We start from the raw sequence: 22,584 nt of genomic DNA, 5'->3' as shown, positions 1-22,584 counted from the left end.
AACTCTCCCCGTCAACATCAATTACAGCATCCGATGCAGAAAATGTAGCTCTCAACTCGCAGTGGTAACTCAAATGTCACTCGTCCTTGATTGATGGAGTTGACAATCGATCGAATCGATTCCAATCTTCACTCACTTACACTGAAAAAAAAGACCAACTTCAAAAAACAAGAACATTCATTTATTCTTATAATAAGAACTTGGTCTTATTTGAAATGGTCTGAAAACTAAGATTTGTTCAAAGAATTTTTAAACCAAAAACTCTATTTTGGACTCTTTTTTTTATCAGTGTACACCTCTTCCTATTTCCCCCTTGCCAGCTCTTCCACGACTAGTCAAGCTGCAGTCAGTTAGAGCTTTAACAGTGCCTACCAACGTATCATGTCAAGTCTTGCGTTTTCCGCTGTCAATCCGAGATACATTTGTCTGACAGCGGCAGCTTCATTTGGGTGATTTGAAGTCCTCCTTGAAATCCATACAACGCCAGAAAGTAAAGTAGAGCATACAAAAATACTTACTCGATTTCCTTCAAATTTTAAAGTCTAAAAAAGTCTAAAAGTCTAATCAAACAGCCGTATTAAAAATTGGCATTTAAAACAAGAAACAATAGCAATTTGGTAATGTTTCTAATATTATAAAATAATAATAACAAGAAAATTATAGTCATTTCATTTGTTTTTTTTTTTAAATTAAATTGCTGAAAACTTTGTTTGATCAAATCAAATGCTTACTATCAAGTCTCAAACCACATAAATAGAGCTCCAATTGTATCGTAAATAAGAAACTAATATATTGTTTGACAAACCGTAAATTTACTACCCTTTCAAAAAAATATTCTAAATATTTTAATGAACAAAATATGCACTTTTTTAACTAACATTACTATGACAGCTAGTCTGAAAATTTCAAAATTTTAAATAATATTTAATACATGATTAATTGCAAATTATCTTAGCATTTCATTTGCTTAAAGAAATATAATTAATTATTATAAGCAAGAATTATAAAGTTAGCTATCTCTCAGTTTAAAAATATATCTATTCGCTGCATTTTTTTCAATTTTCATTACAAGAACTTGAGTGCCAACTTTGTGCAACAATTAAACTGTTCTCAAATGACGAATTTTAATTGGTAAGCGGATCGTAAAGTAAAACTTCCAATGAATGACTGAATGAGTACGTTGTTTTTATAGTTTCATTCCTTATTCAGTGGGTACTCATCAATTGGTCGTCATAACTGCTGTGCAAATACAATTAACGCCTCATTTGCATGGAGACAGGGAACAGGAACAGGAACGGGAATGGGAAATATGGAAGAAACGTGGAAAATGACGACAAAAACACTTACACGTTTATATTCATTGCTGAAATGTTTCTGTTTTAATTGCCAAACACAACAGCCAACTCCATTGCCCTTCCCCTCACCGTTTCCACACTACATTTCCCTTGTCGAAGGTTTGGGGAAAATTGAATGAAAATTTGTTGTTTATTTTTTACTTTTACCATTTCGTGTAAACATCGCGTGCAATTACGAATATTTTAGTAGTTCACTCGTATGCGAGAATGAATATGAGTATGAGTATGAGCATGAATATGAGTCTGAGTATGAGTGCGAGTTTGAGTTCAAGCTTTCTGTTTGCTCGCTACACACTCATATTCAAATTCTGCCATTCAAATTTGAACAAAACGAACGCTTATCAAAATATTAGCAGCAACAACAACAATAATCATAACAACAAACAATAACAAGCACAAGTAAAACAATTAAGATTACCAAATAAAAACCCTCCATCTAAGACTTTAACTACTTGAACTCTATTTAAGGTAATTCTGATGAGTGAGCTGTCAACATGACAAATTGGTTAGACACTAAAGGAAAGTCGACTGGCAAGTATACTCTTTAAATTCCACAAAAATATATTTTGGTTTCTTAAAATATATATATATCAGTTTATAAATGTAATACGAGTTGAATTTTTTATGCACACATATGTTTCAAATTTATATATGTAAAATTCTTTTTCGTTACCCAATGATTGAGTGTTGTATGCCAAACCATAAGAGCTAGAAGGCTGAAATTTGCACACAACATAGGTGAGTCAACTTTATATATTTTAATATTTATGCTATAATATTTAAATATGAACTTGCCTGCTTTTCACAAAGCCTGTAATCAATTATAATAATTAAATAAAGAGAAATGAAATATGTGGGATTAAAATTAAACAAATTCTTACCTTTTTGAAAAGTTTACTTTTGCACTTAAACTGATATTGTTGATGAGTTTTATAATTTAATACATATTTAATCGACTAAAATGTTCACATAAAATTTACTCTTAGTTAAATCGTGAATTTATCTCTAATTCAATACAATACAATCCTTAAAATTTCCGCCTTTGTATGAAAATGTTTCTTCGCTCTTTTCTGGCAGTATCTGCTGTCTCACCTGCTCCATGTGCTGTCTCATTTCAGCCTCATCACAGGAACAACTAGCAATTGGCCTAAGAGTTGGCTGAGAGATGAGTTTTAGGTCGTTTCGTTGTAGAAGTCGTCGACAGAGGAGCTCAAGAGGCGCCTCCAAATTCCATGCAACACGTGCCGACATCTCACAGTAGTCGAGGTTACCCTGTTGATGATAGAGCAGATCGAGGGGCATGCGCTCCAGCTCCGACTTGTTGCCACAAATGACAACGGGCAGCTGCTTGCCACAGATTTGCTCCAGTGAATGCAACCAACGTGCCACACTGATCGCACTGCGTGCCACATTCAGATCGAACATTATAATCGCACACTGGGCAAAGAAGAAGTAACCATTTAAAAGTCCCCCGTGACGTTCATCGCCTGCCACATCCCACAATTCCAGAGCCAAGTCCTGATAGTTTGTCTGCAGCAGCAGAGTGTACACCTGGACTCCCTTTGTGGGCACGTGTTCATCCCTGAACTGACCAGTCGCATGTCGGCGCAGGAACGTCGACTTTCCGACTCCCGAATCGCCAAGAATCAAACATTTGTACGTCTGTTGTCTGGACAAACTGGGCTTCAATTCCATAGAAAAATATTTGAGTGCAAAAATAATGTGTAAGTTTATAAGTTGAAATTCAAGCTAACTCTGATTTACATTTTTAGTATTTCCATTTTAAGTTTATTTTAATTTTATAAAATAAAATAAATGTGGTTCTTGAAATTAATGTTACATTTAAATAAATTTATTTTGTTATTTTAAAAATAATAGTATATTTACAAATGCACAAACCCCTTTTTTATAGGATTATATTGCGTTAGTTTGTAAACAAATAACATGGTATCCTTGCACTGACTGTATGTGTGCGAATCACCCTGTCAATTAAAGAACTCTGGGAGAGCTCTAGAGATTGAGAAGGGCGTCATCAGAAGCGACTTTTGTTTGAGCTACGAAAAATATGTGACGGCAATTTAATTAAAAACTTATGAATGAGTGAACAAAAAAACTTTTGCACATCCTTCGACTTGAAGATGTTTTTATCGTTGTTGTTTGCACAAATGAATTATCCACACACACACACACGCGCATACACTTGCATATAAAGTTGATATGTCTATGTGCGTGTCTGTGTGTGATCAGCATACAAGAACTTTGTGAGGGTTTTTATACAACATACTATAAAAGTAAAAGCACAAAGTTTTTACAGCGTAAAAATATAATTGGAGAAATTTATAAAGTTTTCTTTTAACCCATTCACCGGGTATTTTGATTGTGCGGCAACATGTGTAAAATTGCAAAATATATTGCAATTGCAAATATATAACCTTTTCTCTAATTTGCATTTCCCTGTCGAAACGACTGATTTTATTTCATATTGTAGGGAATTTTAAGTTCATCACTTATCATTGTTTCTGTAAATCTGCCTTTTGCTAGATTCATATGCGACCAAACGGCTTTTTGAGCTTTTGTTTACAGTATTCTCTTGCTTGTGATAGAAAGAGATAGTTAAATATATTACGTATACAACGTGTAGTCCCCAACTATTTAATAGTTATAAGAGATAGGATTAAATGAAACTGAAAATTTGTATATCAATTAAGAAATATGTTTACGAATTATATATTAATTAATATATATTGTGTATACGACATGTGGTACTTAAAAAGAAAATGGTAGGAATTAAAAAAAAAATAATAAAAGAAAAAATCGTCTTTCTTGGACTATATATATTTCTATAGGACAATTAATTTTTCCTTAGACCGAATTTGATAATTAGATAATTAAATATATTACGTATACGGCGAGTGAGCTTCAATACTTTAAAGAGAATATTTAATGTTTCCTAACATAGAGAGTAAACTATTATGCTTTAAACTGAATCCAAGCAATTAATTTAAAAGATATATTTTAAAACAAGTTTACGATGAAGGGATTGACTGATTTAATGAAATATATACATTTGATATTATAATTATTAATGCGTAATTCGCTTAACAAAGAGAATAAACTATTTCAGAACGAATCTAAATATTCTATTAATGGTATGACTAATTATATTACGTATACGAGACGTGGCTAAAAGTATGCTGAGAGTATCTTATCAGTTTGAAGCGATTCCATCTTAGAGCTCTACTTGTTAGAGTCACCAGATATGGTTCAATGCCACTTGAGATTGTCAAGGACTCTTTGGTAAGAGCATTTGGTTTAGTTAATCCATGGCAAATTCAATTGCCAAATCGATTTGAAAAGGCCAGCTAAAAGTTTTCGAGTATGTTTTTGGCCAGAGCTGAGGAATGCATTGTTGATGTATTTTACACACACAAGTTTTTGTCTCCTGGTCGCAATTTCACTTGGCACATTTACAAGCATTTTTCAGCCCCGTGGGGAAGAGTGGGAAGGGGGAGGGGTCTTTAGTTTGAATTGGGGTTTGGCCATTTTATTGTGTGCATTTGGGTAAAAGTGAATAAGAAAATTTGTTTGCCAACTTTTGGTGTAATTTGTAAACATCAAAGAGAATGCCAGAGAAAACATGTCCACGAGTCAAAGGGATCAAGAGTTGCTTTGCGAATTCGTGCGGAAATCTTCTACGTGTGCGGCATGCCAAAAACTCTCTCTCTCTCTCTCTCCCCTCTTCTCCCTCTCTTTCTCTCACTTACTCTCTGGCCATGTGAGCTTTGCCACCAGTTGCCATAACAAATCCTTTGAGGCTGTTGATATAACACGTACATTGCTCAAGTTTGACTTACGTAAATCAATGGATTTGTCTGTGAATTAATCCAAGATGCAACTTCCGATTCGATTTCGTTGGGATTGTGAGGTTACATAACGCTAATGAAGCGCCAAAAACAAAAATGTACTAGAGTCCAAGGCTGTTGACGCAGCTGCTCGAGCCAAAGTTATGATAACAAAGAACTAATTAAGAAACATGACGTCCTTATGACAGCCTCCATCTCCAGTCTCCGTCTCCATCTCAGCCTTCTTCTCAGACTGCTTCTCAGTCTTAACTCAACTGTGGCCGCATCTCTGATGATGTCCTGATGTACTAATTAAGTTTTGAACGTGACGAGAAATCGCAAGTAGCAATTTCGTTGTTTGATTTTTCTCTCTTGGCAAAAATTTCAAGCTTCTTTCTGCTGCTTCCTGCTGCTCCTGTGGCGGCTCCTTTCATCTGAATAATTAGCTGCAAAGTGTGCAAAGGAGTCAGTCGCAGGACTGCTCTCTTACACCCCTTTTGCTCATCAGTTTCGGCTAGTTTCCTTTTGGCTAACTACAAATTAGAATTAATTTTCTTGATGTTGCTATATATACTCGTATTTGCCTGTTTATGAGCTGAGGAGGCTAATGAAGAAAGACAACGGTCAGACAGTCCACTTCAAAAAGGGCTCCAACAACTTTGTACAGGCTTAAAGTAACAAAGTATAGCTAAAAAAAAACTTTTTAAAATGCTATGTTCATTATTCTATTTGGTATTTGATTAAATTATAAAGTATAATACTATACATATATACTTATTTATTCAAATACTCAGGTGTATCCATCCAAGAATAATAAGTGACAACTAAATATTAATTTCTTAAAAATAGTTCTCTTTTTTCAACAATTTATAAAAAAGAAGGTAGTTGAATATTTTTTGGTATTTAATAATATTATAAAGTCTTAAATATTTTGATTTATTCAGATATTTATATATGTCAGGCTTTAATAAAATATGATTTTAAATTTTGTATTTTAGTTAGCTAAAGCTATTAATATTCACTATCAATAAATATTAATCTCTTGAAAATATAGGAATAAAAATTTAAGTAAACAATTTTTTAACATTATTTTCAACTATTTGCTTTTCTCAAATTCTCTGTTCCATCCAGATTCTTGCCATTTGCATTCTCATTCATAAGTTGTTATTGAAATCCATTGTTGTGTTTGTCACTGCATCTGCTCTTTGTAATTCATTCTTTGTTTTTATAGACTCCTCTTTTTTTTGAGTTATTTTTCTGCTATTTTTGGAATCTCACTTTTTTATTATTGCGAGCACTTTTCATATTTGGACGCAGCTTTTGTGTTTGCTTTGAGGTTTCATTAAAAAGAATTTAATTACAAGGAATTATATTTTACTTCATTCTGTTTTCTGTTTCCTGTTGCTCTTAATTCACGTCCCACTTTTGCCACGCCCACTTTATTATGCACTTTCACGTTTTTCCCAATTGTGTTTCCGCTGTGAGAGCGAGATGGAGATAGGTGGAAATGTGGAATATAAAAATTACCGTTGCGGGGATTAAGAAGTTTCGCTATTATCATTCAAATTATAATTACTTGCAATTGTTTTTATAATGTTCATTAACATTTAGCGCCTTCAGAAATTGCAGCCAAGTGGAGAAAATGGAAAATGGGAAATGAGAACGAGACGCAGTCGCAGTCGCAGAAACGAGAACTGTGAGATGCCTGCGAGCGAAAAGCAGAAGCAAAATTCTCATTTCAGACATTCTCGTAATTATTTTTTAAATTGTAATTTGCGTTACGAAGCAGCCTCTGGGAAGGATTAGCCCCGGAAATATGGTAGCATGTGTTAATTTGATTTTGGCTGCTCATAAAAACAAAAACTTTATGCCAGAAATTGTCTCCTTCATTGCGGCTTACGCTGGTTTTTCTCCTTTCTAGCACACAGTAAGAAAAGAGCACAAACACAAATAAAGTAAATAAAATATAAAGGTTTATTTAAACTGCAATTCTGAGAATATTTTTTACTTTCCATTGATTCTTTTTTTGTATTACATACTAACATTTACTCGGTGAAAATCCTTTTAATAACAATTTATTTACAATGATAGATTTTTAACTTACAGAATGTGATTAGGGCTTTCTGAAATTTCGTAATAATTTATAGCCCAAAATAAAGGAAACTTGCTGCTCTATAAGTAAAAACTCCAAATTTTCTCTTGCCCAAAAAAGTATGCAACATGTTTTGCTTTTTATTGCATTCTCAGGGGAAAATTGCATTTCAGCTCAATTATTTAATGTTATTGTGACTACAATTTCTTTTGAAGCATTTGTAAGCCAATTTCAAATGTTTCATAGCCCTTTGATAGTTCTAAATTTGATTTTGTATAAAGGCCGTACAGCGGCTTTAAATGTTGATCCCTCAACCAGATGCAATTTGTGTGCATCTCGGTAAATATAAATAAATAATTCATTAAAAACGCACACTCGAATAAAGCAAAAACAATTGTGGTTTTTGCTGAAATCAACAATTTTGATATATTTATAAGTACATAGTCCTGTGTGTGTGTGTGCAAATGTTTACAAACATTTCTTTTGATTTATTTAAGTGGAACTAATTGAGGGCGTTGAACTGCAACAAAAACAATAGGAAACAAAACATAAAACAAAAAAATATATATAAATATAACATAAAAATTGTAATTTAACATTAAATTGTGATATATTGAAAATGAGTATGTTCATATGAGTACTCATAATGCCAACTTTAATAAATGCACAAATTGTTTAATTAAACTCTCATCTCAGCGCAAGAAGATAAAGAGAGAGAGAGAAAGAGAGAGAGGAAGAGACAGAGACAGACAAACAAGTTTCGTGTCTATGAAAAATTAATTTCATCCATTGGACAATACATGATATTACAAATGGGTGGAAACTGAGAATGGGGTAGAAACGGGAAAACAAACTTCAACTAGAACTGAAAACATTCGCGTGTTTGCGTGCAATTTGTAATCGCAGAACAACGAAAACGACATAAATTCAACACCTAAGGAAAGTCAGGAAGGCACTCCAGCTGTCCAGGGGAAGGAAGTGGTAGAGTAGGGGTGGGGAAGGGGAGAAGAGGAAGGACAAAAGTTAAGACTATATAAATTCATATATGTATGTATTATTTCGTTAAGCTTAATTGAAGAAGATGTGAGCAAAAGGAACAATAATTTATTTCTTTTCGAAAATGTGATACTCTTGAGATTGTTCCAATACCAATAATATTATTATATTTCTGCTTTTTGTTTGTATTTGTTTTTTAAGCTGATTTCTTTAATAAGCCGAACTTTATTCAATATGTTATTTTATAAGTTTTTCAATATTTCTCACACAAATTTCTATTTTATATTAAATACATTTGTCAAGTTAACTATTCCTATAACTTATAGTTGGTTAGCTAGCGTATTAACTAAAGTCTGCCACTTACTTGTCTTATTGTAAATAGTTAAAGCAAACAAATGAAATGCAGCACAAATTCGAGAAATTCAATTGCATCTCAAGTGCATCAGGATGCGCACAAGGCAAAGGACATTTCAAAGTAATTAAATGATCATGTATAAATACAAATGAATCCTTGCATATATGTGTGTGTGAGTGTGTGTGTGGGTGTAATTAAGTACACTTAAGAGAGTGAGGAGAGATAGAAGTGAGGGAGTAAGATGGATAGACACTAGACTGTCATTAATTTGAGTTTACAAAAGCCTATTTGTGATTTGTCAAAATTGAATTTGCTGCTTATCGAGAATTTGACTGATGATGACTGCCATGAGCGAAGCGTGTCCTTGTCTCCTCTTCTCTTCCTTCTCTTCTCTACTTCTCTTTCCTTCTCTTTCCATCCCTTTTCCTATTGACCAGGCCAACTACTTTTGGTCCAGCACACATTTGATTGAGAGCTTTCCGCTATTGCAGCTGTGAGGCAGCTCCCAAGAGAATAGAGAGAGAAGAAGAGAGAGAGAGAGAGAGAGAGGAAAAGACATGAGAGCTCAAAGAGTCACTTTATGTGCTCGTCAGTTTGTCAGTTTGTTAAATTTGGGAAGTGAATTTAGCCCGGCCAAATGCAGATACTTCTAAATCTTGGTTTCACTTTAAAAGCGCAGCCATTACTCAACACACATATACACAACTCGAAATGTTGCAGGTATTTATCAACTTTTTTTATTTTATTTTATTTTTTTCTAGAAAATTTTTTTCATTTGTTGATGGCCAAATCTCAAATGGAGTCACATTTTCAATGGGATTCTCCGCAGGCTGTGACGCGAACAACTTTTGTCAATGGCAGTGGGAAAATAGCGGAAATTCAGAGAGTGCTCAACTTATTGTTACCCTAGCAGTTAAAACACATTTTATAGATATAAATAAATATTTTATTTACTATTTGTACAAGTAAGACAACTATATCAAATATAATTCTAATCAATTTTACAACAATAAAAATAATTATTTGTTTTGAATGAATTAAGAAAATGTTAAGAAATAAGTAAGGAACTAGAAGAATTTTAGCCCATAAACTTAAGTTGAACTGAAAGGAAAAATACTGTCTTTAAAAAAAAAAACAAAATTTCTTCATTTTATTAAAAAAAATAAATTGTATTTTAAATATAAGAAAACGTTAAAAAATTATCAATGAATGAGTAAAATTTGAGTCTATCAACTTAAGTAGGGTATGCGAAAATTTGTATACCTAATATGAAAAATCAAACTTAAGGAAATTATCAGTTCAAATTGGCAATTTTTTTTTCTGTTTGTAATTCTCTTTATTTCTACTGGTTTTCTGGCATAAAAGAAGATGATACCTTTTCAGAGTTATTTTATGTTAACAGGGTATACAAATGGCTGGGCCGGAAGTTGAAGTGCTGTTGGGAATTGCAAAATTTGTTGCCTGCCATTGTCATTTTTGTTTTCATGGTGGATGCTCTGCTGCAGTCGCAGTCGCTGTTTCTGTTGCTGCCACTGCAACTTCGACGCATTCGTGCGTTTTATTCCCAGCCAAACTGTAAATTCAAAGCCAACGGCGCAAAATCGAACAAACAACAACAGTGGCAACAACAGAAACAACAACAACAGCAACAACAACAATAGCAACAACAACAATAGTGGCAACAACAATCCGTTAGCCCTTTTTGCAGCCATTGAAATTCGCTGCAATTGTCAGTTTTTTGCATTGCATGCAAATCCCTCAGGGCCAAAAGTGAAACACAGCAACAGAACATCAAAATTATGTTTTGGCCCATTTCTTAAATTGGTAACAACGTCCAAAAAAAAAAAAAAACAGCAGAGCCAAGTGCGATCGTTAAATTTAAATTGCCACACTCTATTTGCCCTATTTTAAGCGGTCTAGAACTTAACTCTTTAAGCCATGCATTTTTGCAGCTGCTTGTATGTAAAGATGTATTAGTGTTTGCACCTGTATTGGTGCCACGTTTCCATAGAAAAGCTCTCCTCTCTACTTTGCTGAAGAGCTTCAGAAGCTTCAACGTGCGTGTGCTGCGTACGTGAGTGCATACCCTGCAATTGTAAGGCATATCAGTGTCTAAGGGTCCCCCCTTTGGAATTTGAAAATTTAAAATTGTAAATCCCAAGTTTTCACTTTTAAGCTTTTAATAAGTATAAAACAACAGTTTAAACTTGATTCTGAGACCTTTCATTTTCTTGTAAAATATCATGTGACATTTAACAAAAATTTTGACTTGTAAAGTTGCTGGATCGATAGTCTGACCAACTTCAAACACTCATAACTTTGTCAAAATTAAACCGATTTTCAAGCGGAATGTCATTTTGATCATGGTTTGGTCTTTAACTTCATTCTGCATTTAAACTTTATTAAATTTGTGAAAAAAATTATTTTTCCGCTAGATCTCGATTTCGATTCTAAGGGTCCCCCCTTTGAAATTTCGAAAATTGAAAATTTTAAATCTCAAGTTTTCACTTTTAATCAACTCCTTATATCATAATTAGTATAGAACAACACTTTAAACTTGATTCTGAGACCTTTCATTTTCCTGTAAAAAATCATGTCAAATCCGACAAAAATTTGGACTTGTAAAGTTGCTAAGTCAAAGGTTTGACCAATTTCAAACGTTCATAACTTTGGCAAAACTCAACCGATTTTCAAACGGAATGTCATTTTGATCATGGTTTGGTCTTTCACTTCATTCTGCATTCACATTTTATTGAATTTGTGAATAAAATTGTTTTTCCTCTAGATATCGGTTCAATATTTTCCAGTCTCATTTATAGGTCATTTTTTAGTCGAGCAGTATGTTTATTGAATACCTAGTTCTTAATCCATGACTCGTTCGTTGACCAGATCTGAGCAAACATTAAAGCAAATGTGCACAAAACTCACACAATGTCCACTTAATGCTGCCCATTAATGGACTTTTAAGTGCAGCCAACAATGTTCCCAGTATGTTTGACTTTATTGTTCAAATGCTCTTCTTCTTTATCGATTCTGGTCAGCTGTGGAAAGTGGCAAGTGAAAAACTCCTGAACGGACTCTTTAGGGTTTCCCCCTCCTGCCTTTGGGTGGCTCTGAGCTCATAATCCCCATTTTGAATGCGGCAACACGTGCGAAACTTTCAGCACAGCATTTCTATATCTTCTTCTATTTCGGACCACGGCAAGGTAAATAAGCTGAAGTGAAAAGTATTTATTAGTGATGAATAGAAAAGTGCAGAGAGCTACTTAACTTTAAGCAACGACCAAAATAAACTGAAAAAGGATAACACTCTTTCCTGCATTTTTAGTTGGGGACAGCTAAATAGTATCTTCTTTTGACAATTGTTTAACCATTTTAGGAAGAATATTGAATATTTCCAGGAATATTTGTATACATACTGGAAAATTATAAATAATGATAAAAATTATATCAACTCTTTGATAATTTTCTTAGCGCTTATAATCATACACTAAATTCAATGAATAATAACAAACAGTAAATTAATTTTTAAAAATGGTATGCAGATTCTTAAATACCATAAAAATAATAAGTATAAGAAGAAGCAGTGGAATGCACACTTACAGATAATATGAGACAAACAAATACAGTTTATTTTAAATTTCCGAAATATCTTCATAGAAATTTTATCGATACATATATTCCTCAACTTAAAGTTTCTTTTTTATTACTAAACTGATAATAGGATCAAGAATAATAGACCAAAAAGTTTTATACTTAAAATCACAGCTCGTGTTAATATTGATATTACACGTAATTTCTACATTATAATATCCATACACAAATCAAGAAAACCCTTTTGTTGAAATGAAATAACAACTTGGCATGACAACTTCTCATTTCCTCCTCTTCTTTTTTCATTACTTCTCTGCCAATTGAGCTTATGAAAGTTCCGTCTCCTCTGCCGCTCAAATGTTTTCCCTTCCTGTCGACATTAGCATTAATAAACTCATACTTGACTTGGTTGTTGGAAAATTGGAAAAACCGCTGAGCAAATGCGTCTGAGCTGACTCACATTTCCCTAGTTTGGAACGAGAAACTTGATGGGAAAAATATTTATGACGCTGCCCTTAGCATATGGTAAGTTCATGTCTGTTGAGAAGAGTTGGGGGGCAGAAAGAATGTGCTCTCTCTCTCTCTTTCTGTCTCTCTGGTTGGTTGGTTGCCTTTGCCTTTTGCCAAAAGATATTTAAAATCAAATTTGTTTAATTTACATGCATAAACGCGTCAAATTTGTTTGGGAAATGTGCAACCGGCTGTAGCAATAATATGAGTGGGCCGAAGTGGGGTAAGAGAGGAGGTCAGAGAGAGGCAGAGGAGAAGAGAGAAGGACCTGGCCTGGTCTCGTGTGTTTGCTGTGCGCTCAAAGGCAACAACTGTTTCCGTTAATATAAAATGCAAATTTTGAGCATTTTTAGCAGCGTTCAAAATTGGTCAAAACCCTCCCTACCCCTCCCCCACTCCTTTGGCTCATGCCCTGCGGTCAGTTTGGTTACAACAACAACCATAACAACAACAACACAAGATATGAGTTTGTAATAACCAAATCGTTTGGCTGGTTGAATTGGGGTTAGTTTTGAGATGAAGGTGGAGGGGGACTTGGGGGGAACAGACTGTCAGAGCTTGGCCAAAGTGCAATGAGTAGTAAAATGTTGTTAGAAATTATGGCCCAAAAACGCCGGATGTTCTTCATATCCCTTTTGTAAACGCACGGAAATAGTCCAAAAATGGAAATCATGTTGGAAAAACAATTTCATGATGTTTTGATTACACAAAACACAACATATGTGCGTCAACACATGCACAACAACAACAATAATAACAGCAACTAGCAACAATAACAATATTTGGCCAATACCAACAGCTAACTAACGCATTTAGGCCTTGCTTGTTACCCTTTTGATTCGATTGACAGTTGCAATTTAAAGCTGTTCCTGCCAAACAATTTACAGATGCCAGCTGTCATTTAATAGAGCAGCAATAGAGAGAGAGAGAGAGAGTCAGAGGCGTCGGTCTACTGCTCGAATTTTTCTTTTCTCTCTTTGCCATATTTTCCAGTCATTTATTTACATGTTTCTCAATAAACCTCGCCTCCTGCAGCTTTACCACTTCAGGGGGGGATTTATTTATTTAGTGCTTATCTTCGAGTCGCATAAATGAATATCAAATCGATTCGCATCGTTTCGAATTTATTCGCATCGAATGAAGACAGCAGCAACAACAACTCGGCCTATTTCCATGCGGTTAACGCTTGTTTACAGTTTGCTGAGAATCTCTAGAGACCCTTCTTTAATACACAAGTGTGTGTGTGTGTGTGTGTGTGTGCTGTGTGTGACATTCGTAACGAACACTTGAAGCCGCCTTTTCCATGTGACTCCCATACTCAAGAGATACTTCATGGCTACTTCTTTCCTTTCTTTCCTTTCTTACTGTCCACTCCTTCTCTTTCTCTTCTTTTGGCACTGTTTCTCATTCTCAAATCCGATTAGCATCATTTAGTTTAGGCCACAAAGTTATTGTCGCATTCTGTCTATTATATCCATTTGATTGATCTCCCTTCGGCTAAAAAAATAGATACAACTCCTAAGTGGTATTCATATCCCTAACAAAGTAACCGACTTTCCATAGTAATGGGTTAAATATTCAGGTTAAATCTAAAATTAATACAGCAGTTAACTTGAACTTGAGGCTATTATTATATAAATAAACCTTATGTTACTATTTTTGGTACTTTTTCAAATACTTCTCTGATACAAACTACATAATAAATTTGAACATATTTTATCTCAAATAAATATGCGACTTTACTTCTCTTGACATTTCTTTAAAAAGTAAGCAATTTAACTTTCATTAAACTTTTTTTCTCTGTTAGGATTAATTTCTTACTTTACTTACTCTAACTTATCACATTTTCACCAAATAAAATTTAACTTGACTTGCCTTATCCTTTTTATTCTAGTTTGTTACTTTTTTTATACTTTTATTTATTTTACTTTGCTTAGAAATTTCTTATGTTTCTTTATCATCTTTTATCATTATAAAGTTATAGAAATAAGTATAAAATTAAGCATTACACATTTAAACGAATACATTTAGCTTGCTAAGATTTCTTCAATAGTTTTTCCAACCTGTTCATCTGTACAGTAAAAGCTTGCAGCAATGGATATGTTGAAATCTTGTAGAATTGACGTGGAGTTTGCGTTTTCACATTCATTTTGAGGTCGATAATCTTAAATATGTTCAGCTTTTTAATTAGATCTATATCTATAATTAATTCCTCAAGAAATCTTCTTGAATTTAAACAAGTGATGACACTTCGAGCCCAATTGAAAGGTTTGGAATGAAGCGATTAAGTGCAGCTGCTGCTATAAGACTATCGATAGTAGTCTCGTCGATAAGCTTATGAAAACATAGATAACAATTGGTAGGGAGTGTTCATTCATGAGAACTAGTTCTGTTCCACTGTTCCCAAGCGATTCACGAAGAAAAATAAATTTGAATCCAATCTTGTTAATTTGTAAGAGAAAAATTAAAGAACAAAAAGTTTATTCTAAGAAAGTCTGACATATAACAAATTAAATCATACATATTACATCTTACTAGTTGCATTGAAATTACGATAATTTGCACAGAAATCGTGTTCCAAAATTTGTTTGCCTTTTTTATTGACAAAACAGCTGCTAATGTTTAGCTACTAAACAGCTAATTAAGACTAGAGACTGTGAACAATTAGAGCAGCATTTATTCGCAGTGGCAGATACTTATGTTCCGTTTGGATAACCAAATACCATCTGGAAGATACACACACACAATTTAGTGACAACAACTGTTCGCCAAATGATTCCTTTTTCATTCTCTCGAACAAGTTCCAGATTGCATCTTTATCTGAGCTCCAGCGACTTCGTCGTACATATTCTTAGAGGCAATAAAAGTTTCTGGGCAATAAATCTGCAAGTTTCTGGACCGAGACTCCAAAAGCAAAACATCTGCAGTCTGCACACCATCTAAAAGAGTTGAGAGTAGAAAACAGGTGGCTTCTGGATGAAGGAGCATTTTATGCTTTTGGCCAGGTCACTGATTCACTTGGCCTTTATTTCACAACGAGATTCGTGGGCTTTAAGTCTGGCTTCCTTTTAGTCTGCTGCTGCCTATCAACACCATTTTGATATTTGCGTTGATAAAAATTAATGCAATCCCTGGCCTCAAACTGCCTTTATCCTTGTATATTTCATTTTATCATTGTTGCCAGTTTAGCTATTTTAAAGCTAAACTTAACTATTTTTTATTTGCAATAGCTAGAAAATTTGTAGACAAAATTAGTTATAAAATAGACAAATTTTAAAAAATTTTAAAATATTTTTCTTTTAGTTTTTAAAAAAATTTAATTTTAATAATATCTTACAGTCAACCAAATAATGTATAATAATAATACAATAATAATTTTAATAATGTTACAAGTGCATCAAAACTTTTAAGACAGAATATATAAAAAAAAAAGTAGAATGGATTAAAATATAAAGATGATGAAACTATCGTTGTTCATTTCAAAATATTAGAGAAGAGGTATTGTTTTTTTTTTTGGTTTAAGCTTGATTTTGAAACTTTTTTAAGCATCTTTGTTAATTTCATAGCTATTTCTAGCTACTTTTTTGGGTTCAGTTTAGCTACTTTTGCCCATAAAATTGTTGCAGCACTGTTCTCCATTCCCCTCTGCTTTTGCTGTCGGCTCTGACGAAAGTGTTGACGCATACAAATTGTGCATTAGCGAAAAACTCGCAGCTTTCGGGGCATTTAGTTGCAAATGCCGTCAGCAGTAGCGGGTGACGTTTAACGGGCAACGGTTAGCGGGTAACGGGAATATCGGGTACCGGGTTGCTTGGTGCTAGTGACGCCTCCGTTTTGCGACAGCCATCGGCGAAAATCTGCAAGCATCCGCATGGCATTTGCATAAATGCAATTTAAAATCTGAATTATTCATGAGCGTCGCCATTTGGCCATTTGTCTGAATGACCACTTGTGGCATTCGCCTACTGTCACCCCCCACCCACTGTACCACGCACACACACACACGCGCTCACATATTGGCCACAACATTTGGAAATTGAACACAGCTCGGAGTTTGTGTTTATGCTCTTTCTAAAATTCCTCTCAGCTTCAATACGAGTGGTCACTCACTCATACCCTGTACTTAGTAATCACGCGAAGAGTTAATTGTAATTAGAAGAAGATATGCATCATCGAGATAAATAGCCAAAATAAATCTTATTAAAATTAAAATAAAATTATAAAACAGTCTAAAAATTAAAAATTTTAGTTTTAAATTAAAACTGAAATGAAACAAAAAGGAAATTAAAAAATGTGTAGCAAATTTAATTTCTTTTTAATTTGAAAATTACATATCGCACATGAATTTTGGTTATTGAAATTAAAATTGTTCATGGTCTGGATGATTTTAATATTTTAAATTGTATTAATTCCATTTATAAAGTTTTTCCCAGTTATATTTTTTATTCTAATATTATTATTTTCGCTTGTTTCTAGTTGACGTTGATAATAAATAACTAATTATACAATTTTTGTGCTTAAACTTCTGTCTCAGTTCTTGATTTCATACTTTTAAGTTTACGAGGGAAAGAACAATCACTTACTTTTATACCCTGTACTTAAAACTACTTAAGAGGTATGCTAGAGTTTTATAACAGATAAAAGAAGATCATTTCAACTTAGTACTAAATTAATGTATATCTCAGATTATGTAAGAAAGTGAGGATATATAAAATTAAAAGTTTGAAGATACTCAAAGACACCTCTTAAAAAAATAGAGTATGCAGCCTCATTTTCTCTTATATTTCAAATAAATTCAGTCAAATTACAGGGTACCTGCTAGTGAGTCATTCAAACATTTTTAATACATTTTTTTTGCTTCGTGTCGCATTATCGTGAAAACTAGATGTGCATGTGACAACTTAATGGTTTCCCGTATTTGAAATCAAAAGCATCGAAAATTGCTAATGTCAAATTGTCGATAAGGATTAACTCTTCCGTTTGTGTACATTTTATATTAGCAGCTGTACATTTGATTTGGCTTTGCCACTGAATGCCACCTCTTGACCTCTATTGACCCCCCATCCGTTTATTATAGATTTGAAAATTACTCTCAAAGTCTGTTTATGTTCAATTTATTGTGCAAACACTTTTGTAAATGGCAACAGAGTGCTGACTTCTTATGACTGATGATGAAATGTTCAGATTATATTTAAACAGAATGTGGTTTTTAATCTAGCAAAAATATATTGAAAACAATTTAACATAGCCATGATTTAATTTACATAAATTAAAAAGAACTGTTTTAAAAATTTACGGTTTGAAAACGTCATATTCTTTTATGCCAAATCGCTGAAACAAATTAGATTAGTTCTATTTGACTTAGAAGTAAGTCTTTGAAGTTCAATTTAAATGATCACGTCAATATCCGTAGCAAATTTTATATATAAAGTGTTTTTCTTTAAAGCGTGACATATTTAATTAGTAGAAAAGTTAATTCAACTGTGGTTCCATTTAAATTGAATCTGGGTATAAAAGCACTAACTCAGTTTAGTCTTCCACACATTTCACTAAGTAACGGTCGGAAAAATGTTGTCCAAAATAATATTTACAATTATTATAATAAATTCCATCGTGAAACTTTCCTCTTCCATCCCGCATGCGAAGTTTAACAAGAGGATTTCACTTCGTTCTCTACCTTATAATGGACATAACTGTGCTGAAGCAACATCCAATTCTCGGCCTAGTGGAATATACCAGATATTCAATCCCAGCTACAGTGAAAAGCCTTTTGAAGTGGCATGCGATTCAAAGACTCATGGAGGTGGCTGGACTATCATCTTAAGGCGGATGGATGGAAGTGAAGATTTTTATCGAAACTGGAATACATACAAAAAAGGATTCGGAGATTTGGATGGAGAGTTCTTTCTCGGTTTGGATAAGATTCATGCGTTAACTGCAGACGAGAATCAGGAATTGCTTGTGGTTCTTGAGGACTTTGATGGAGACGAAAGGTATGAGCGGTATGAGAGATTTGCCATTGACGACGAGGATAACCAATATGCCCTCTATGCTTTGGGCACAGCGAAGGGAACAGCTGGCGATTCACTCAGAAGACAACATGGCAAGAAATTTTCGACATTTGATCGGGATAATGATACTGATGAGGGGAACTGTGCCGTTCAGTACTCTGGTGCCTGGTGGTACGATGATTGTCACGAAAGGTATGATGAAATTAAAGATTTAAAGAGGTTATTAAAAACTTGTATTCTTACAGCCACTTGGCGGGAGTTTACAATGACAACACTTATGGCAAGGGCGTCAACTGGAATCTTTTTCGCGGTCTGAAATACTCTCTTAAAAGAGCAATTATGATGATACGCCCAAGAAATTTCTGAGCAATTCTCTACTCGGTAGAGATCGTTGCTGTTTATTGAGTCATTCCCTGAAATTGTAACAATTATAGTTATAATTTTTGATCCTCGATACTTTTCAAATGACTATTATTACTAACGTTATTCAATAAATTCAAAAATTATAATTTATAATTTTTCTTTTAAATTAAATAAACAAAACATATGCTTATTGTATCTGGTATAACAGATTTGTATTACAAAAACCAACGTAAAAATGTCATCACCAAAAAAATGCTTACGAAATTTATTTTAAGATTAAGTCACAATATAAAAGTCTTTGTTATTTTCTTTTGTGCATGTAATATTTATTTAATATACCAAAAATATGTTTGTAAAGTATACAATTTATTTATGGAATTTTTCCTGCTTTTAGCAGATTTTCTCAAAGTTCTTGGCAATTTCTTAGTTTCACTCGTTTCAATTGCAAACAGAACATTACAGAATCTCAATTCCCTCTTACTTTCTCTTTCTCTCTCTCTCTCTCTGTTTGGCTTTGCTGCATGACATTGAATTATTACAATACACATATGAATGTGTGTGTGTGTATATATATCGATTTTCTACGGCGATATATTCCGGAGTAAAGTCAAATATCTGTGAATGTTTTTGTCACAAATGACTTTGCCGTTTTAATTGATTGCTGGCAATAAACCGAAGGGGCGCCCATTGTGAGCGTGTGTGTGTGTGTGTGTGTGTGTGTGTGTATCACAGCTGTCGCAGAAAGTTTAAATGGAAAGCGTCAACGTCATACGCGAATCGTTAAAGGGGCTCAAAGAAATTGGTACAGGGCGAGCAGCAGGAGGAGGAGGAGGAGGAGGCTTAGGGGAGTGGGTAAGCATTTTGAGACATTTTTGACGGCGACAAGGGGTTGGGGGTTGGGGTTGACACAAACGCCTTTTCCAGCTTTGCGCGCTTTGTGGAACATTCCTTGTTTTATTCTTAGAATTTGCGACAATTTCAACTTTTATTTGCACAACATTGCCCAGAGGGTTGAGGGGAAATCTAAGGGAGCGGGGTTGGGCGTGTGTGTAGCGCCCATCCCCAACCCCCTCCTCCCCTGCCCTCGCCATGGTTGACGCATAAAATTCTCCAATTACATTTATGATTTCTCGTTGTTTTTGTGCTTTTATTTATTTTTTAGCTATGATTTCCTGTTGTGTTATTGTGCGTGTGTGTGTGTGTGTGTGTGTATTTGTAGACTGTTTTTAATTTTATGCCACTTTTATTGCATTATTTATGGAGTGCGCAGAACTCATGTGCTCTTTTTTTCAAAGAGTATTACAGCTGAATCAAGAAAAAAGAATAATACATATACATATATTTGTATACTATGTTTCAGGGACATATATATTTAATTGTGAAACGGTATGTGACAGGAAAAAGAAGAACCATGTCTACCTTCCATTTTGAATCGACTTTTCTATTTTTAAATTATTCACTTTTTTAATTCTAGTCAATTTTATTTCTGAAACCCTCAAAAGAAATACACTGAAAGATTAACAGAGCTTAACGCATTTTCAGATCAGTTCAGCTCTCTGTTATCGACCAAAAAGATTTGACGAAAGACAGAGGGAGAGTGCTCACTTGAATATTAATCCTCTAATAAATATATCAAATCTGACCAGCTAACTTTAATTTTTTTCTTTACAGCTCATAATTTATATTTAATTTTTTTTGTATATGTAATCTTTAACTTAATTTTTATACTTGGTAGTATTTACTTTGCCGACTGCTTTTAGTCGTGAATAAATAAATAAATAAAATAAATAAAAAAAATAAAAAAATGTTATGTTAGGAGAGACAAGTTACCCTATATCAAATCAGCTCATCGTCTTGACCAAGAATATATATACTTCATGGAGTCTGCCCCGCCACTTTTAATGCTTTACACATTTGTTCACAAAATAATAATACTCTCGACAACAGAATAAACAGGGTATCTGATCTTGGGTTTTTTAAGCTTTCACTTGCATGTATGTTTGTTCAGGATTAAAATGGGAATGGAGCCATTTGGCGAATTACTTGGAACGTGACTGGAACGCCATTTCTCGAGCTTTGTTTAATTTGCCTATATTAAGTCCCCGAATGGCAATGCCTCAATTCGATTTCAGCCTTGATATTTTCCTATATCGCTCATACGCAGTGTTGGCCGACTGGAAATCATTGCTGTTTGATTTTTGCAGCCAATGGAGAGTGCGGGGGAGAGGGAGGAGGAATGGGAGAAAGACAGGGAGTATTGACATGGGCCATGTCGAGGAATTTGTACGCCTATTTGTGCCCTGTGTTAATCCCTTTAATGGACTATTAAACGTTTTTTACGGCCAACAAACACTCCTCGAAACTCGATGCTCTGGGCCTGCTCGAGTTTACGATAATCTCATCATTTGATGTTGCAGCACGTTTCACATTTTATGTGCTCTCGCATATTTGCATTGTATGTGCAGACAGAGAGAGAGAGAGAGAGAGAGACAGAGAGAGAGAGAGAGAGAGAGAGAGAGAGGGCGTGAACTGTGTTCAACTGTGTTTGGCATTTCTAAAATTTGTCAACTGACGCTTGTAATGAATTGATTGTCACAGCGGGCGACATTTAAATTTTATCAACTGTTTTTTCTTTTTTTTTTAGAAATTGATATGCCCAAGTGACTCTGTGTGTGTGTGTGTGTCCGAGTGTGTGTGCGCTGCTTTGATTGACGTGTGAATAGGAAAAGCCGCAGCCACTTTCAGTTAGCCGGCCAATTAGTAGCGCTTTCTGCCTTTTGTGTCGTTCTAACAAAGCCAAGCACAAAAGCCAACGCCAGCCCCTAAAATACCCTGTCTTTCTGTTTCTCTACCCCTCACTTCCTTACTCTCTACTCCTCTCATTCCCCATGGACAGCCAGACTTGGACTTGAACGTGAATGTGACTGTGAATGTGAATGTGACTGTGAATGTGACTGTGAATGTGAAACGTGTCAGTCACGCAGTTTTTTAGACAGCCGTCGTTAATGCCAAGCGACCACAGCACAGACAAGTCCGACATTTTGGGCTCTGACTATGTCCAGCCCCTTGGAGCTAGGGGGGAGGAGAAGGGGGCGTGGCGTGCGGTGTGACTTTGTTGCGTGATTACCTTAATTGATGGGCATTTCCGTTGGAGCAAATGAAGCCACTCAATTAACACCTTTCACCTGGATAAAAGTCGCACGTCCGCCAAAAGCAACAATTGCTCAACACACACACAAACACATTTACACACACTCACTTATTCATGTGCAGCTCAGCTGGATTTATTTAGTTACAGTTTTGTGTGTCTTTAGATTTAAAAATAACAGAAATTCGGAACATTTCTATTTTTCAATTTTTAAAGCTGCATAGCATTGTTAAATTTATTTAATGCTGTTGGTTAAAACAAAACATTATAAATAAAAGAACAAAATTACTATTTAATTAAATAAAGTATACAAATTAA

At 34.3% G+C, this 22,584-nt stretch overlaps 2 protein-coding genes across 2 annotated transcripts; one reads left to right on the top strand and one right to left on the bottom strand.

The window, feature by feature from the left end:
* Nucleotides 1-2,360: 2,360 nt before the first annotated feature.
* On the bottom strand, nt 2,361-3,050 carry LOC117779612 (GTP-binding nuclear protein Ran, testis-specific isoform-like). Its single transcript, XM_034615859.1, has one exon. The coding sequence runs from the start codon at nt 3,048-3,050 to the stop codon at nt 2,361-2,363; it is 690 nt and encodes a 229-aa protein (XP_034471750.1).
* Nucleotides 3,051-18,339: 15,289 nt separating this feature from the next.
* On the top strand, nt 18,340-19,268 carry LOC117782341 (ryncolin-1-like). Its single transcript, XM_034619439.1, has 2 exons — nt 18,340-18,947; nt 19,001-19,268. The coding sequence occupies exons 1-2, from the start codon at nt 18,574-18,576 to the stop codon at nt 19,119-19,121; spliced, it is 495 nt and encodes a 164-aa protein (XP_034475330.1). The 5' UTR covers nt 18,340-18,573; the 3' UTR covers nt 19,122-19,268.
* Nucleotides 19,269-22,584: the final 3,316 nt, after the last annotated feature.

Source organism: Drosophila innubila (genome assembly GCF_004354385.1).
Source record: "Drosophila innubila isolate TH190305 chromosome 2L unlocalized genomic scaffold, UK_Dinn_1.0 4_B_2L, whole genome shotgun sequence".
Lineage (NCBI taxonomy): Eukaryota > Metazoa > Arthropoda > Insecta > Diptera > Drosophilidae > Drosophila > Drosophila innubila.
This window is presented reverse-complemented; position numbering and strand designations above follow the sequence as displayed.

Bases quoted from the DNA above. Each gene is read 5' to 3' on its own strand.
- LOC117782341 (XM_034619439.1), top strand. From the start codon at position 18,574: ATGGATGGAAGTGAAGATTTTTATCGAAACTGGAATACATACAAAAAA. The intron at 18,948-19,000 runs GTATGATGAAAT...GTATTCTTACAG, and splicing joins TACGATGATTGTCACGAAAG to CCACTTGGCGGGAGTTTACA.
- LOC117779612 (XM_034615859.1), bottom strand. From the start codon at position 3,050: ATGGAATTGAAGCCCAGTTTGTCCAGACAACAGACGTACAAATGTTTG.